General features: G+C 41.5%; 1 protein-coding gene across 1 annotated transcript in view; it reads left to right on the top strand.

Moving 5' to 3' along the window:
* The window catches only part of ATP7A (ATPase copper transporting alpha), a 63,487-nt gene that overhangs the window by 43,526 nt on the left and 3,940 nt on the right, over nt 1–16,021 (top strand). Inside the window, exons 10-20 of the mRNA XM_036740328.1 lie at nt 714–947; nt 1,331–1,422; nt 1,673–1,800; nt 4,103–4,257; nt 4,480–4,614; nt 6,357–6,551; nt 7,671–7,853; nt 8,843–9,056; nt 9,475–9,621; nt 10,503–10,645; nt 15,420–15,623. Of these exons, the coding sequence (XP_036596223.1) occupies nt 714–947; nt 1,331–1,422; nt 1,673–1,800; nt 4,103–4,257; nt 4,480–4,614; nt 6,357–6,551; nt 7,671–7,853; nt 8,843–9,056; nt 9,475–9,621; nt 10,503–10,645; nt 15,420–15,623 (1,830 nt within the window). The remainder of the gene's footprint in view (nt 1–713; nt 948–1,330; nt 1,423–1,672; nt 1,801–4,102; nt 4,258–4,479; nt 4,615–6,356; nt 6,552–7,670; nt 7,854–8,842; nt 9,057–9,474; nt 9,622–10,502; nt 10,646–15,419; nt 15,624–16,021) is intronic.

Raw genomic sequence — 16,021 nt, 5'->3', positions numbered from 1 at the left:
ATTAAATCATATATCCTGTGAAATACCCCTGGTTGAAATCCTAGAAAAAAGGGAAGTAAGTTTTATGTACAGAATGTACTTGACAAGAGAATGCAAGTCTTTTCCTGATCCCCGTTTGTCCAAACATAACAGAAAAATCACAGGACCTTCCACTTTGTCAGGTTTACATCCTAACATGTCTGCAGGATAGCAGTCTAGCCCATGGGTCAAGTGAGAGGAGCTAGATTCTTCCCCAAAGGCTTCAAACACATGTATATTCACCAAATATTTATAAGCACTTACTATGTGTCAGGTACAGTGGCTACGGAAAAACACAAAACAGTTCTTGCTTTCCATGGGAGAAGCAGAAAGCTTATCCTTGTGTGTGACCATTTGAAGATCCTTGTGGGATATATCATCATTGTTCCTGCTCAAAATCTCTTCTTTAGCTTCTAAGACCAAGGTTGGCAAACTATGACCTGAGAGCCAAATCCAGCCATTATCACTCTTCCTTCCGCAGTGAGTTAAGAATGGTTTTAACATTTTTAACTATAACAAAACTTGATTTTAAAAATAACAAAAAAACCATTCTTAGCTTTCAGTTGTACCAAAACAGATGGAGTTTACCAACCCCTGGTCTGAGGAATAAACCCAAAGCTACCTGACTTAAAGTTCCTTCATGTGGCTGTTTGTGACTCACTAGGAGAAATATCTGTGGTTCTTTGCTGTTGCAGTTTTTGGGAGGCTGGCATTTCTACATCCAGGCGTACAAAGCCCTGAAACATAAGACTGCTAACATGGATGTGCTCATTGTGCTGGCGACCACCATTGCATTTGCCTACTCTTTGGTGATCCTCCTGGTTGCAATGGCTGAGAGAGCAAAAGTGAACCCCATTACCTTCTTTGACACTCCACCTATGCTGTTTGTGTTCATTGCGCTGGGGCGCTGGCTGGAGCACATAGCAAAGGTAAAAAGAAGCAAATGAGGCGGGCCCATTAGGGGGTTCAGCGACCCGGGCTGGGGAACATTGATATGACTGTTGAAAGGCTGACACCGATGAGGATTTTTAACAAAGCTTATTTTAAATACCCGTGGGAGGATTTAGTTAGTAAAGGCAAGAAATTCGTTCTGTATAGCTGTAGCAAATCTTTTTACGCAGAAAAAAATATAATGGGACAAAAAACATGTTTGGGGTGCCCATCCAAATTGTCATGAAAAATTTTCTGGTTTGATCCAATTATATTTCCCATACTAACTTTCTACTACAGCTGTCTTGCCATCCCAGATCTGAGGGCTATCTTACTTTTATTCCTTTAGCATTGTTACTACAGAATATTTTCCCTTTTTTAGGGGAAAACATCAGAGGCTCTTGCAAAGCTAATTTCACTACAAGCTACAGAGGCAACTATTGTAACTCTAGATGCAGACAACATCCTCTTGAGGTATTTGACAATTATTCCTCTGGAATTCTCACCTTTGGCTTCATTTCCATAGTGTCATAAAATTTCTTCAACACATTTGAAGTTTCAGCAAAAGAAAATCCGTCGAAATTGTATTTTGCAGCTCCGTCTCTGACCATGTTATTACAAGTTGTGTATCTGTGTGTAACACAACCTGTACAAAGTGTATAGGAGAGACGCAGGGCAGAGGAGGATGTTATCATGAGGACTTTTCATGTTGATTCCTTTCCAGTGAAGAACAAGTGGATGTGGAACTTGTGCAACGAGGAGACATCGTTCGAGTGGTTCCAGGGGGCAAATTCCCAGTGGATGGTCGGGTTATTGAAGGTCATTCGATGGTAGATGAGTCCCTCATCACAGGTAGGGCATTTCAGGGGCTTGGGAAAGGATAGAAAAGCTCACAAACTATTGGATGTTTTCAATCAATCAATTGCCTAGATTGAATAAGTATTTATTAAGCACCTTCTATGTGCCAGGCATTGTGCTGAGGCAGAGAGAAGTCAAATGACTTGCCCAGGATCACACAGCTAGTAAGTGGGAACTCAGGTCTTCCTGACTCCAGGCCCAGTGTTCTCTACATTGTGTTGTAAGTGCCTACTATGTGCCAGACAGGCATTGTGCCAAGCAATGAGGATACAAAGACAAGAATGAGACAATCCCTCCTCTCCAGGAGACAACACGTCACATATACATATCTCTGTGGAATAACTACAAACTAGATGGGAGCTAGTTTAGGGTTTGTTTTTTCCAGAAGCTTTAGGGTAATAGGTACATTATGATTACTGAGAATCATGCTGCTATGAAAATAATCCATACAGCTAATTTCCCCAAGCCCATTTGTTATAAAAACATCTTCTGTTTGCTTGAGGCTTGCCTGTGCTCCTGTGAATCTTGCAGTGGGTAGCCAGAGGAGACTGTGGAATCACTCGGTCTGGTAGAGAACCTAACGGACTCTGACATTGTTGGACAAATACATTCACCCTTGTCACCCATCCCTGGTGTAGTTTTAGCAGCATTCCAGGGATGTGGATCTAAAGTAGGACGAGATTCCTTTCTAGTAAGCAGCAATCTCTTCTGGCCTGGCCCCAGGTTATCCCCAGGCCAGAGAACCCCCTGAAAATCCGTTCATTCTATTATGCATCCAGTGTTTATTAAATACCTACTGTGTATACAGCTCACTGGTGTTGGAAAAGGTATAAAATTTAGATAAGATATGGTTCCTGCCTTTATCTTACAGTCTAGTAACAGAAAAATAAATAAACAAGTATTACTATAATCTATCATTTTATGCTAAGTGACTCAATTGCAGAGCAAAATGCCTCTCAAAGTCTAAGGGAAATTTTTATTAACACTGGGGTAAAGGAGAAGATAGATAGGGCAGACTTATTCTAATTGGGCATCAGAAAACACACGTAGGAATTGAATGGATGCAGAGGGGAAGGAAGAGGCCATTCAAGGTACAGGAAGCAAGGATGCCTCCATTGAGTGCTCTTTTAGGGTACACATGAAATAGCTTTAGGGAGCCTATGTAACTTGACCCAAACTGGAGGAGATTGAGGTAGCTCTAAAATTGGCCTCTGGAATTAGGAATGATTCAGGACCAAGGTGGGGCTGCTGGAGTAGTCTCAAAGGAGGGCCTGGATCTGTATCCCCAGAAGTGACCTTGGAACCATCCTTTAGGGAAAGGAGTGCATGTTATGAGGGGAAAGCTAACATTTACTAGGCATCTATTTACCCAGGTTCTATCTACAATGAAAATACTTTTTGATAACTCCAGGCAACATATCTCCCCTCGGGTTCCTTAGTTTAGAGGCAGTATGCTGAGAAGAACACTGGATCAGAGGCCAAGCTCTGCCCCCAGGCCAGCTAGCTGGGATGTTGGGCAAGGCACTTCCTCTCTCATAGGCTCTTAGCCATTTCAAAACAGGTTTAGGTTAGATAGTCTCGAAGGTCCTCTCCAGATCTGACATTATATGTTATATATGTGAGGCCCCTTTGTACCCTGTGTGCTCAGGATCCTTGTATTTCATTCTTGATCACAGTGGAGTTGGAAGGTCTTAATGTACAAGGGAGACTGGCAGTAGTCAGTAAACATTTACCATCAGCATTCTCTGGCCCTCTGACTGGAGGGTGGAGCCATGAACTCCCAAAGCTCCATGAAAGAGGAAGCCCAGCTCAGAACATCTTCTCGTTCTCGACTGGCTTCTCTGAGCTCTCCACCAGTACCTTCCTGGGCCTGTCCCTCATCTCCACCACCAGCTCCCTCTGTGTATCCTCTTCCCCCATTAGCTTGGAAGCTCCTTGAGAGCAAGAACTGCTGTTCTTTTTTATATTAGCATTTCCAGTGCTCGACACATAATAGGTACCTGATAAGTGTTTATTGACTATTGGAAACTGTGCCAAGACGGACAGAGACCTGGCATCAGAATAAGGAAACCCTGGGTTCAAGTGGCTGTGTGACCTTGAGCAGGTCATTGAACCTCTTAGTGCCCAAAGCAGTTCTTTCAGACTACACCTGCATTGGCACAAAGAGTTTCTTCCCTGGGAGTTTTCTACACTCATGAAACCACAAATCCTGGCCACAGAAATGAAGTCTACCTAAGGATTGTTAGGCCATTGTTTCTGCATGCTCCCTTAGGACTGTTCTTACCTCCTTACCCAGGGGAAGCCATGCCTGTGACCAAGAAGCCAGGCAGCTCAGTGATTGCTGGCTCCATTAACCAGAATGGGTCACTACTCATCACAGCAACCCATGTTGGAGCAGATACAACCCTCTCTCAAATTGTCAAGCTCGTGGAGGAAGCACAGACATCCAAGGTGACTGGGCTGGGCTGGAGAGGCTAGTGTCACCTCTGGGCAGAGCATCGTAATGGGCCCTAGGGAGGCAGGGACAGACCATGTGGTTGCTGCTAATTTGGGGGTCAAGAAAAGATGTTTCTCCACAGCAGGCCCAGTCATGTACTATCTTCAAAGGAAAAAAAAAGGAAAAAAAAGACTCGGAGTCAAATGTGTTTTTTTTTTCATTTTTTGAAATTCCAGGCTCCCATCCAGCAGTTTGCAGACAAACTTAGCGGCTATTTTGTTCCTTTCATTGTCATTGTCTCTGTTGTTACCCTCTTGGCCTGGATCGTGACTGGATTTATTAATTTTGAAGTCGTGGAAACCTATTTTCCTGTAAGTGGTTTGTAAGAACTTTCTTTTTTATTTTTTTAATTGGGAGGAACTTTCACATTTCCTACCTGGTTTTTGTAAGTAATTTAGTTGGCCATTGCTTTAGCAGAAACTGACATTTTGTGAAAATCTCGGGTGTATATGAGGAGAAGGGGAAAGTCTGGAGCACAAGGCTAGGGAGACCGTGTCGGGCATTCGTATAGGTGTATAATGTTCCTTTGGCATCTTGGTCTAGGAATTATTTTTTATTTCTCACTTCCCTAAAATCTATATTGTACTTTTAAAATTTGTATAATTGATTTTTTCTTGAGCACTTTATCTTTTATTTCCTTTCTAGTATTTTTGACAAGCTCCTAGATGACATCTTAAGGTCTCTTTCTTGCCTTATGTATCTAATTCTGTGACAGTCTTCTAGATGTTGTATAGAAGTAAAGGCACATGTAGCCTGTGAACCAGAAGACTTGAATCCAAGGTCTGGCTCTACTCCTAACATAAAGTGACCTTGGAAAAATCCTTTTCTCTTTAGGTGCCTGAGTTTCCTCCCATGATTAGATGATTTCTGGGCTCCCTTACATCTCTCAAATTCTGTGATTCTGTAGCTTCTGACTTAAGAGTAAGTCAGTGTCAGCCAGTGTTTATTGAAAGCCCTAAGGCTATAAATGAATAAGAGACTGTTGCTTTATCATGTCTCTTCAGAGGTAATTGGCCTCGGTTCATCACTGCCAGATCCCCAAGTTACTGAAAAGACTAAATTGAAAGAGCTATATATTTGTCTTAAGTTACTAGTCTTTTGTGAAATCTAAAAATAAGAAAGATTTCTTTAAATGCTTCGGGCTGGTCAAGTACATGCTTAACTGGAATATTTTGAAAGCTGTTTCTTACCAGGAAATTTCTGTTGCATTTTAGGGAGGGTGAGTGTCTTTACAGGATTTTCCCCAAAGGTCATTTGTTTATCTCCATCTTTGAGATCACTGAACGCTGCCATTTCTGTAACTAATGGAGAAACTTCGCTCCCATTACTAGATCTGCAGGGATGTTGCTGGAATTATCAATTTGGAGCTGGGTGGAATATTAAAGTAGTTTAGTCAGACCTGTGTCAGTCAACAAGTACTTATTAAGCATTTCCCATGTGCCAGGCACTGTATGAAGTGCTGGAACACAAAGAAAGGCAAAGATGTGATCTCTGCCCTCAATTGAGACCCCGGAAGTGAAGTGGCCTGTCCAAGGTCTCACTGTTGCTTAAGTGGCAGAATGAGGATTTGAACCCAGGTCCTCTGACTCTGAATTTACTACTCTTTCCATGATACCACTGTTTCTCCTTTTATTCCAAATCCATTGTTCATTTCACTATGGCATGTTGTCGTATAAATTATAGTTCATTTTTATAGATTCTAATGGAAGTCTCAGAAATATTGCTCATCTCTGTTGCAGATGAAATTGAATTCTTCTCTTTGGCTCTTAGTGTGGAATTTTCCATCTTTAGCAGTAGCAAGAATGAAATCCTACGTATAGGAGCATGGCTAATCTAATAGTTGACTTGGACTTATTTTATGATCAAAAATGAAAAAAAATGTTTCTTTCTAGATTTTCTCTTGTAATGAAAAAATTTGGAGCCAAGTATATTTGTAGCCAAGTGCAGAAGCCAAGTTTACAGGTGGAATTGTAATGTCTAAGCATCCTGCATTTCTGTTGTCCCATTCAGCACTGTAGGAGGTAATAATGAGAACGTCTTCTTTCTTTGTAAGGGCTACAACAAGAGCATCTCCCGGACGGAAGTGATAATCCGATTTGCTTTCCAAGCCTCTATCACTGTGCTGTGTATAGCCTGCCCCTGTTCTCTGGGCTTAGCCACTCCCACTGCTGTTATGGTGGGCACTGGGGTAGGAGCTCAGAATGGCATCCTGATCAAAGGTGGAGAGCCCCTTGAGATGGCCCACAAGGTAAGCGAAGAAGCAGGTTCATCCAGCTGGCTCATGCAGAACTGTGTAGACCAGAGTATGGTCATATCGTCTACACAGAAGGCCCACTGCCACGTTGGGGCTTGTCACTTCTCGGAGCTTCCATTAACTCATACAATAACATCAAATCTACCTGCCTCCCGCGGCTCTTGGGAATAGCACACAGATAACATTGAAGTGCTTTCCAAACGTGAAGGGCTATCTTTATCTCCCATTGTTCCTCTCCTTAGAGTAAGCTGTCTGTTACCCAATCTCAGACCTGTGTTTTTGATTACAGAAAAACTACGTTCTTGCCAGTGTGAGGATATTCTGAAGGAATAAACTCTATCTGTATACATGTAAACTCTATACAGATAGGCAGCTCTAAGCACATGTGGGAGATTGAGCCCTGCTTAGGACAGAGTTGGAACAGTGGTCAAGCCACTCGCAGTCAGCCTCTGCAGTGTTGGGGCGCCTTCTTTCTCATTTCAGTCTGCTTCTGTTCCCACTCTAAACTGAGCTCCCAACCCTGGGGAACCTGAGCACCATTTCTCGTCTAGCTTCTAATCTGAGGTTCCATGGAGCAACCTGGCTGCCTGGGAAGCCACCTCTTTTTAGAGCTTCTGTTTACTCAGTGCCAGTCAGCCCTTCACAACAAGGTCTGGACCCCTTCTCAGAACCATGCTTTTAAAAAGATAAAGTCAAATGCTCAGAGTTATAAGGGAAATCAATTATATTGAACTAATGATGTCCCTTTTTTTGTCATCCAACTTAAACTTCATGGAATCCCTGAACTCTACCCATGCACTCCCTGGGGTCTACAGGAGCCAGGTCAAGAACTCCCTTGCTCTAGTTGTTTAGCATGCGTGTACAGTCATTAGTCTAGCATGTACAGTGGGCTGGGGGAGGAGTAGAGATGATTTACTACAGCTCTGATTCTCTTCCTCCTCCCCAGTTTCCCCTACCTTCCCCTTCTCTCAAAAATAATTGAAGGGAGGCCATTTTAAAAAATACCTAAGAAGCCAGTGTTTTTGCCAAAAGTGAAACTCCCCTCCTCAACATTGCAAAGTTGATGATGGTAAGGAGTATCATGAAACATCATGGTGTATTTGACTTTTGCAGGTAAAGGTGGTGGTGTTTGATAAGACTGGAACCATAACCCATGGAACCCCAGTAGTGAATCAGCTGAAGCTTTTAGTGGAAAGCAGCAAAATGTCACGCAACAAGATCCTGGCTATTGTGGGCACTGCTGAGAGTAACAGTGAGCACCCACTGGGAGCAGCAGTGACCAAGTACTGCAAGCAGGTGGGAAATTTTCCTTCTTTTGTACCACAGCGATCCTTTTGTATTGAACTGTGAAGTAGGATGACCTTACAAGCATTTGATTCTGATCATGGATCATTTCTGTGAGCTGACAGAAACAGAAGGCCCAGCAAGTCATGCTTGGGGCTTACTTCTGCTCTTTGCATGCACATTTCTGAATCTTTTTCCTCTTCATTTTATTTCTCCTTACCCTTCAACTGTGACCAGCTAGATTCTTTATACCCCAAATGTACAGTAAAGGCAGGGAGAGATACTGAGAGCCTGAGAACAGTGAAGAGTGTTAACAGCCTGTGGAGCTCCCTGAGGGCAGGGTCTCTATCTTACATAGCTTTGTATCTCCCCCAGCACCAAGTGTGACACCTTGCACATAGCAGGCACTGAAATATCTGAACGAATGAATGAAATCTTTGGGTCATTAATGGCCACAGCACCATATTGTAAAGATTTGGTTTTTAATCAATCAAGAAACATTTATTAAGCACCTACTGCTTGCCAGGCACTGTGTACTCGGTACTGGGGATACAAAGACCAAAAATTTCAAAATCCCTTCCCTTAAGGAACTTACCAGGGGAGACTGTTGTTGATTCCCCTCTGACCTTCACTGAACATGGAGCCTGAAATAATTCAGGATTTACCTTGTGGTGCTCTACTTGAGCATGTAGGAAATGATCTAATCAGTATGTATTCTTTGGGTAGTAATTAGAGAATGAAATTGAGAAGAAAAAATTTCAAAGTCCCCTCTCATCATTCCACTGACTCCTTATATGACTTAACTCTTAGCTCCTACATTCTTGAAAAAAAAATTCACATCTCATCAGCAGCTGAATCCTTCGCAGTATGTGCCTGATAATTCATAATTAAATACAGGTTAAACTATAGTATTTACATTGGCTCTGGTTAAATGAGGACCTTGTGACATTTAGAAGAGGATGTAACATCCTTCCTTCTGGGTTTTGTTTTATTTTGGTTAGGAGCTGGACACTGAAACTTTGGGTACCTGCACGGATTTCCAAGTTGTCCCAGGCTGTGGCATTAGCTGTAAAGTCACCAACATTGAAGCCCTGCTCCATAAAAGTGACTGGCAAGTCGAGGAAAATAATCTTAAAAATGCATCCTTGATGGAACTTGATGCAAACGATGAACAGCCAGGTCATTCTTCCTTGATTATTGATGCCCAGATGCCCAGTAAGTTACTTATCTTTTTTTTTTAGTATCATTTGTAGACCATTTGAGGGCAGGAAGCAGACTTTGCAATCTTGAAATCTCAAGATTAGAAACACAAATCATTTTGTTAACTGTAGCTTGTTTCTCCCAAATTACCAACACACTGCCATGTAATTAATTCTAGGTACATCTTAGCCATATGCTTTACCTGAATTATCTGATATTGCATAGACTCACCAATGATTCTCATAAGTACTCTGACTTATTTGCATACATATTAAGTATGTTTACATATGCATTATGCTACTTATGGTCCCAAAATATAAAATCCATTTTTGTTCCACATATGCTTTTTCTTAAAACAAAACAAAGCAAAAAAAACCCCACCAAGCAATAATAGCACAAAATTGGATAAAAATACTTTGCTTTCTTCTTTCAGCTGCTTCGAATCCTCAGAAGTACGCAGTTCTCATTGGGAACCGTGAATGGATGAACAGAAATGGTCTTGTCATTAAGAATGACGTGGACAATGCAATGATTGAGCATGAGAGGAAAGGCCGGACAGCTGTGCTAGTGGCCATCGATGGTAAAAGTTTTCTATAGCTTTGCTCTAAAACGTGGTGTTCTGATGCAGAAATACCAGGAATAATTTGAGGAGTTAGTTCTGTTGCTCTGTGTATGTTTTTGAGAGCTTCTGAACTCTTCCTTGGAGAAGTATTCAGTGGTAGCTCTGTATCAGCTAATGTTTGAATGCAAAGAAAAAAGATGCTTCAATTTAGTAATAATTCAGCTGTTCTGATTAAAGGTAATAGATTTCACATAATTGAATTCTCTTGCATTTGCTTTTGACCAGACCATTCTGTACTTCTTTGTCCTGTATTTGGTGGTAATGTCTAATAGAACAGAAATGAAATATCACCATATTTAGATTTATTCTGTCCATTCAGAGGGGAATGGAAGGCAATATTTTATTATAATCATGTTAGGTCTGGGATGAAGCTACATTATACCACTTCATCTTCTAATTTAAAATGGACCCCTAAGCGACTCATCTGCACAGTTGCGGTAATCTTCTCCTAATATGAAATGTCCTTTATGTGGATCTTTAAGTTAACTGATATGTTTAAGGCTATTAGCAAATGCCTGTTTGAGGGAAAGGAGAGGCTCTTTTATTATCCATCTCTGTCTCCTTCCTCATTCTGTTTTTCCTGCCCTCTTCACTAACCCCTGCCTTCATTCTTGGCAACATTCCCATAAGGAAAAATGGAGGTTTATTGTTAGCTTTGCCATTATAGACTTTAGTATGTGGCTCAGAGTCATTTGATTCATTATGCCCTCCCTGATCAAGAGAGGCATCAGTTGGTTAGAATTCACTGGTCTCTGTTGGTTTGAAGACAGTAGGCAGAATGTTGCTTTGTGTTGGTTATGCTCTAAGCCAAGTGTATTTTGTCCATGGCCATGTATTAGGTGTGTTGTGTGGGCTCATAGCCATTGCTGACACAGTGAAGCCTGAAGCAGAGCTGGCTGTCCACACACTGAAATCTATGGGCTTAGAAGTCGTTTTGATGACTGGAGACAACAGTAAAACTGCTAGGGCTATTGCCTCCCAGGTGAGTTTCAGGTGACTTTGGTTCAGGGAAGGGGCAGGTGGGTCTTCAGCTGTATCTCCCCCTTTGTTACCCCCTACTAGCTATTAATCCCACAGCTACCCATTCTCCCTAGCTGGAGAGAGAGAGAGAGAGAGAGAGACAGAGAGACAGACAGACAGAGAGAGACAGACAGACAGACAGAGAGAGAGAGACAGACAGACAGAGAGAGAGAGAGAGACAGAGACAGACCTTCAGAATGGAGTAGTACCTAAGAAGTTGGGGGAACAACTCTTAGAACAACATTGGTTTAGACCTTGTTGGCAGTTCTTGGAGATTTAAGTGTTTGGGATGGGAGGAAAAAAGCTTTCTGCTAAGTTCTATAGCATAGGATGTTTGTGCTACACCTAATACCCATCACTCAGTGACCAAGTCCTATCAATTCTTATTTCCCTTCTTCCCCTTCCTTTTTATTCCCACCGTTGCCACTTTTATCTGGGTTTTCATTGCCTTATGCTGAGTTCACTTTAATGGCTTCTTTTATCTCCAGGCTCTAATTCTTCCTTTATATCGTTGCCAGATTAATCTCCTTAAAACAGTACCTTGATCATGACACTCTCTACTCAAAAAGCCTTTCGTGACCCATTATTCTCTGCAAGATTAAGTCCAAACTTATTGGCCATGCTGTCAAAGTCCTCCAGATGAGTAGCCACGGAAGTATTGTGTTACTGGTAGAGCATCAGAGGACTTGGAATCAGGAGACCCAGGTTCCAGTCCTGGCTCTGACACTTACTTGGATGGCTAAGGGCAAGTCACTTAATTGATTAAGGCCTTTTCAAAGTAGAACTAATTATGAGCTCAGTGCTTTGTAAACCTTGAAATCCTTAGAGTAGCAAGAGGAAGCCACACAGCCTCTCTGAGCCTACTTTTCCCTATCTTTAAAACAGAGCAGCTAAGGGGGTGGAGGCAAGATAGCAGAGTAAAGTCAGGGACTCCCCTGAGAACTCCCAAATTCCCCTCCAAATAACATGTCAAAACGAATTCCGGGGCAGCAGAACCAACAAAAGGATGGAGTGAAACAATCTTCCAGTCCAAGACAGATTAGAAGGTCAGCAAGAAAGGTCTGTCTCACTGGGTAAGAACAGTCCAGCACATGGTGCACCAAGGCAAGCTAGGAACGTGCCTTGGGGGCAACTGAATCAGCAGCAGCAGGAGCTTCCAGAGCTCTCAGCCCACAGATAGTAAGGGAATTGGACAACTGGTCAGAAGGAGACCTTTTGTTGGTACTGGGTATAGGACTCATACATGGTTCAGGTGACAGTCCCAGGACGAGGAGGAACACTAGCACACTAGAGCATGTAGTTGCAGGGGAGCGGGCACCCTGGTTACAGTACCAGGGTGCAAGAGAGGATTTGTGTTGCTCACAGACCAGAGCAACTGGGTAAGATAACAGTGACCTCACCTCTCCTAAGATCATACTATACTATCTTGGAAGACCTGAAAACTTATAGACCTCTAGATCTGAAAACAGTAGCACACAAAACCTGAAGCTTGGGACAGTGCCTTCTCCACCCTGGAAGCAGAGCTCAACTTTAACATATGCAGTTTGCAGCACTCAGTTCCACAAGTTTTTGAGTTCCAAATTTTCTCTCCCTCCCTCTCCTCCCCCTTACCCCCCAAGACAGTATGTAATCCAATATAGGTTCTATATATACCTTTGCATTGAACTTATTTACATAATAGTCTAGTTATAAAGAAGAATTATAACCAATGGAATGAATCATGAGAAAGAAGAAATGAAACCAAAAAAGAAGGAAAAAAAAGAGAGAGCAAATAGTTTGCCTCACTCCGCATTCAGACTATGCAATTCTTTCTCTGGACGTGCATAGCTTTTTCCATTATGAGTCTTTTGGAGCTGTCTTTGAACCTTGCATTGATGAGAAGAGACAAATCTATCAAAGTTAGTCCTTACAGATACCATGTATCTGTAATTGTGTGTAATGTTCTCCTGGTTCTGCCTACATATCATCTTTCAAGAAATCATCAAGGAAAACTTCCCTGATATCCTAGAACCAGATGGTAAAATAGAAATGGAAAGAATCTACCAATCACCTTCTGAAAGAAATCCAAGATGAAAACTCCCAGGAATATCATGGCCAAATTCCAGAGCTCTCAGATCAAGGAAAAAATATTGCAAGCACCCAGAAAGAAACCATTCAAATACCTTCGAGCCACAGTCAGGATAACACAAGATTTAGTAGTTTACATTAAAGAATCAGAGGCTTGGAGTGTGATATTCTGGAGGGCAAGGGAGCTAGGATTACAACCAAGAATCACCTACCCAGCAAAACAGTATAATCCTTCAGGGGAAGAATTGGATATTCAATGAAATAGAGGACTTTCAAGCTTTCCTGATGAAACAAGCACAGCTGAATAGAAAATCTGACTTTCAAATACAAGATGCAATAAAAGTATAAAAAGGTAAACAGTAAGGAGAAATCATAAGGGATTCAATTAAACTGTTCCCATTCCTATGTGGAAAGATGATACTAACTCCTAAGAACTTTATCCTTATTAGAGCAATTAGAAGGAGTATGCATAGATAGAGGGCACAGGTCAGTTGACTATGATGGGATGATATCTAAAAAAATAAAATTAAGGGGTGAGAAAGAGGAATGTAGTGGGAGAAGGGAGAAGGGAAAGGTAGAATGGGGTAAATTATCTCACATAAAAGAAGCAAGAAAGAACTTATACAGTGGAGGGGAAGATGGGAGTATGGTGGACAAGGCTTGAACCTTACTCTCAAAAAAGGGAATAACATACATGCCTAGTTCAGTATAGAGATCTGTCTTACCCTACAGGGAAGCAGGAGGAGAATAGAGTGATAGAAGAGAGGGTAGATTGGGAGAGGAGATGGTCAGAAGTAAAACACTTTTGAGGAGGGATGAGACAGAGAGGGAAGGTTAAATAAGGGAAAATAGAATGGAGTAATCATAACTGTGAAAAAATCTTTACAGCGAGTTTCTCTGATGAAAGCCTCATTTCTCAAATATATAGAGAACTGAGTCAAATTTATAAAAATACAAGCCATTCCCCGATTGATAAATGGTCAAAGTATATGAACAGGCAGTTTTCAGATGAAGAAATCAAAGCTATCATATAGGCATATGAAAAAATGCTCTAAATCACTGTTGACTAGAGAAATGCATATTAAAATACCTATCAAATTGGCTCATGTGACAGAAAAGGGAAAAGACAAATGCTGGAGGGAATGTGAAAAAATTGGGCCACTAATTGTTGGTGGAATTGTAAACCGATCCAGCCATTCTGGAGAACAATTTGGAACTATGCCCAAAAGGCTATAAAATCATGCATACCCTTTGACCCAGCAATGCCACTACTGGTCTCTATCCCAAACAGGTAAAATAAAACAGAAAAGGACCTATATATACAAAAATATTTCCAGCAGCTCTTTTTGTGTTGGCAAAGAATTGGAAATCAAGGGGATGCCCATCAATTGGGGAATGGCTGAACATGTTGTGTGATTGTGATGGAAGACTATTGTGCTGTAAGAAATGACAATCAGCGTGCTTTTAGAAAACCTGGGACGACTTACATGAACTGATGCAGAGTGAAGTGATCAGAACCAGGAGAACAGTATACAAAGTAACAGCAACATTGTATGATGATCAACTGTGAATGACTTAGTTGTTCTCAGCAATACAAATGATCCAAGACAACTCTGAAGAACTTATGATAAAGAAATGCTCTCTGCCTCTGGAGAAAGAACTAATGGAGTCTGAATGCAGATCAAAGCATACTTTTTTTTACTTTCTTTATTTTTCTTGGGTTTTTTGGTCTTTGTTTTCTTTTATATGACTAATGTGGACATTTGTTTTTCATGATTGCATGTGTATAACCTATATCAAATTGTTGCCTTCTCAACAAGAGGGGAGGAGAGGAAGTGAGAGAATTTGGAACTCAAAATTGAAAAAAAAAAAAAGAATGTTAAGTTGGAAAAAAAAAGAAAATATTAATGATAAATTCCCTTAAAAATAATAAAATAAAATGTGGTAGCTAGGTGGTGCAGTGGATAGAAGTCAAGGCCTGGAATAAGGAAGATTCATGTTCCCAAGTTCAAATTTGGCCTCAGACACTTACAAGCTATGTGACCCTGGGCAAGTCACTTAACCTGTCTGTCTCAGTTCCTCATTTGTAAAGTGAGCAGGAGAAGGAAATAGCAAGCTACTCCAATATCTTTGCCAAGAAAACCCTCTACGGAGTCATGGAGAGTCAGACTTGGCTAAAAAAAAGACTGACCAACAATAAAAATGAGTATAAAAATAGTGCCTACCTCCCAAGGATTTTGTGATGATTAAATAAGACACTCTTATCCTAAGTGCCTTCCACAATGTACTGTAATCATTTCTACCTTCAGAGCTTTTCGGGGCTCTTTTCCTGTAATCAGGAATAGCTTCTCTTCTCTTTTTTTATTTTTCACCTCTCCAAATTCTTCTCCCCTCCCCCTCCCCTTTCAGTGCCTTCCTCAGTCCCCTCTTCCTCTGTGAAACTCCCCATAAACACTAGCTCACATAGATCTCTGCTTTTTCTAAACCTCTGAGGGCATTATCTGAACCACTGATTTTGTCCTCTCTATTTTGAGTTAGTCTTGAATCCTGAACTAGATGGTAAGCTCCTTTCTTCTACTTTCTGCGCCCTCCTAAAGTGCCTAACATCATGCTCATTGAATTAAAGAAGTGTTTCTTGAATTGAATTGGCTTTTTTTTCCTTTCCCTAGGTGGGCATTAAGAAAGTTTTTGCTGAAGTCCTTCCTTCTCACAAGGTTGCTAAGGTGAAGCAGCTACAAGAGGAGGGGAAGCGGGTAGCGATGGTGGGAGATGGGATCAATGACTCCCCAGCGCTGGCTATGGCTAATGTTGGAATTGCCATCGGCACTGGCACAGATGTCGCCATTGAAGCTGCTGACGTGGTTCTAATAAGGGTAAGTCATATGGCTGGACCTTTTTGGAAAGCTAACTCGTCAGATGAGTAGCAGTCTCACCAAAGATGTTGAGAAATCTGGCTACTTCCCTGTTGACAGTTCATGTAGTGGATCCTGTGCTGGGCTTGGGGTCAAGACAACCTGAATTTGGATCCCATCACAGACATTGAGTTAGCAAGTCGCAAGGCCTCTCTGAGCCTCAGTTTCCTCATCTTTAAATAGGGATAAAAATAGTGCCTATCTCCCAGCAATTTTCTTAAATGAAATAGCATGTGTAAAGTGCTCTGCAAACCATAAAACGCTGTATGTCAGGTGCTGCTGTTGTTATTAATATCATCATTATACTTCTGTGCTGCTCAGCATTGAAGTGGTGACAGTTCAGCGTCAGGGCTTTGGGA

Source organism: Trichosurus vulpecula, chromosome X (assembly GCF_011100635.1).
Source record: "Trichosurus vulpecula isolate mTriVul1 chromosome X, mTriVul1.pri, whole genome shotgun sequence".
NCBI classification, from domain to species: domain Eukaryota; kingdom Metazoa; phylum Chordata; class Mammalia; order Diprotodontia; family Phalangeridae; genus Trichosurus; species Trichosurus vulpecula.
This window is presented reverse-complemented; position numbering and strand designations above follow the sequence as displayed.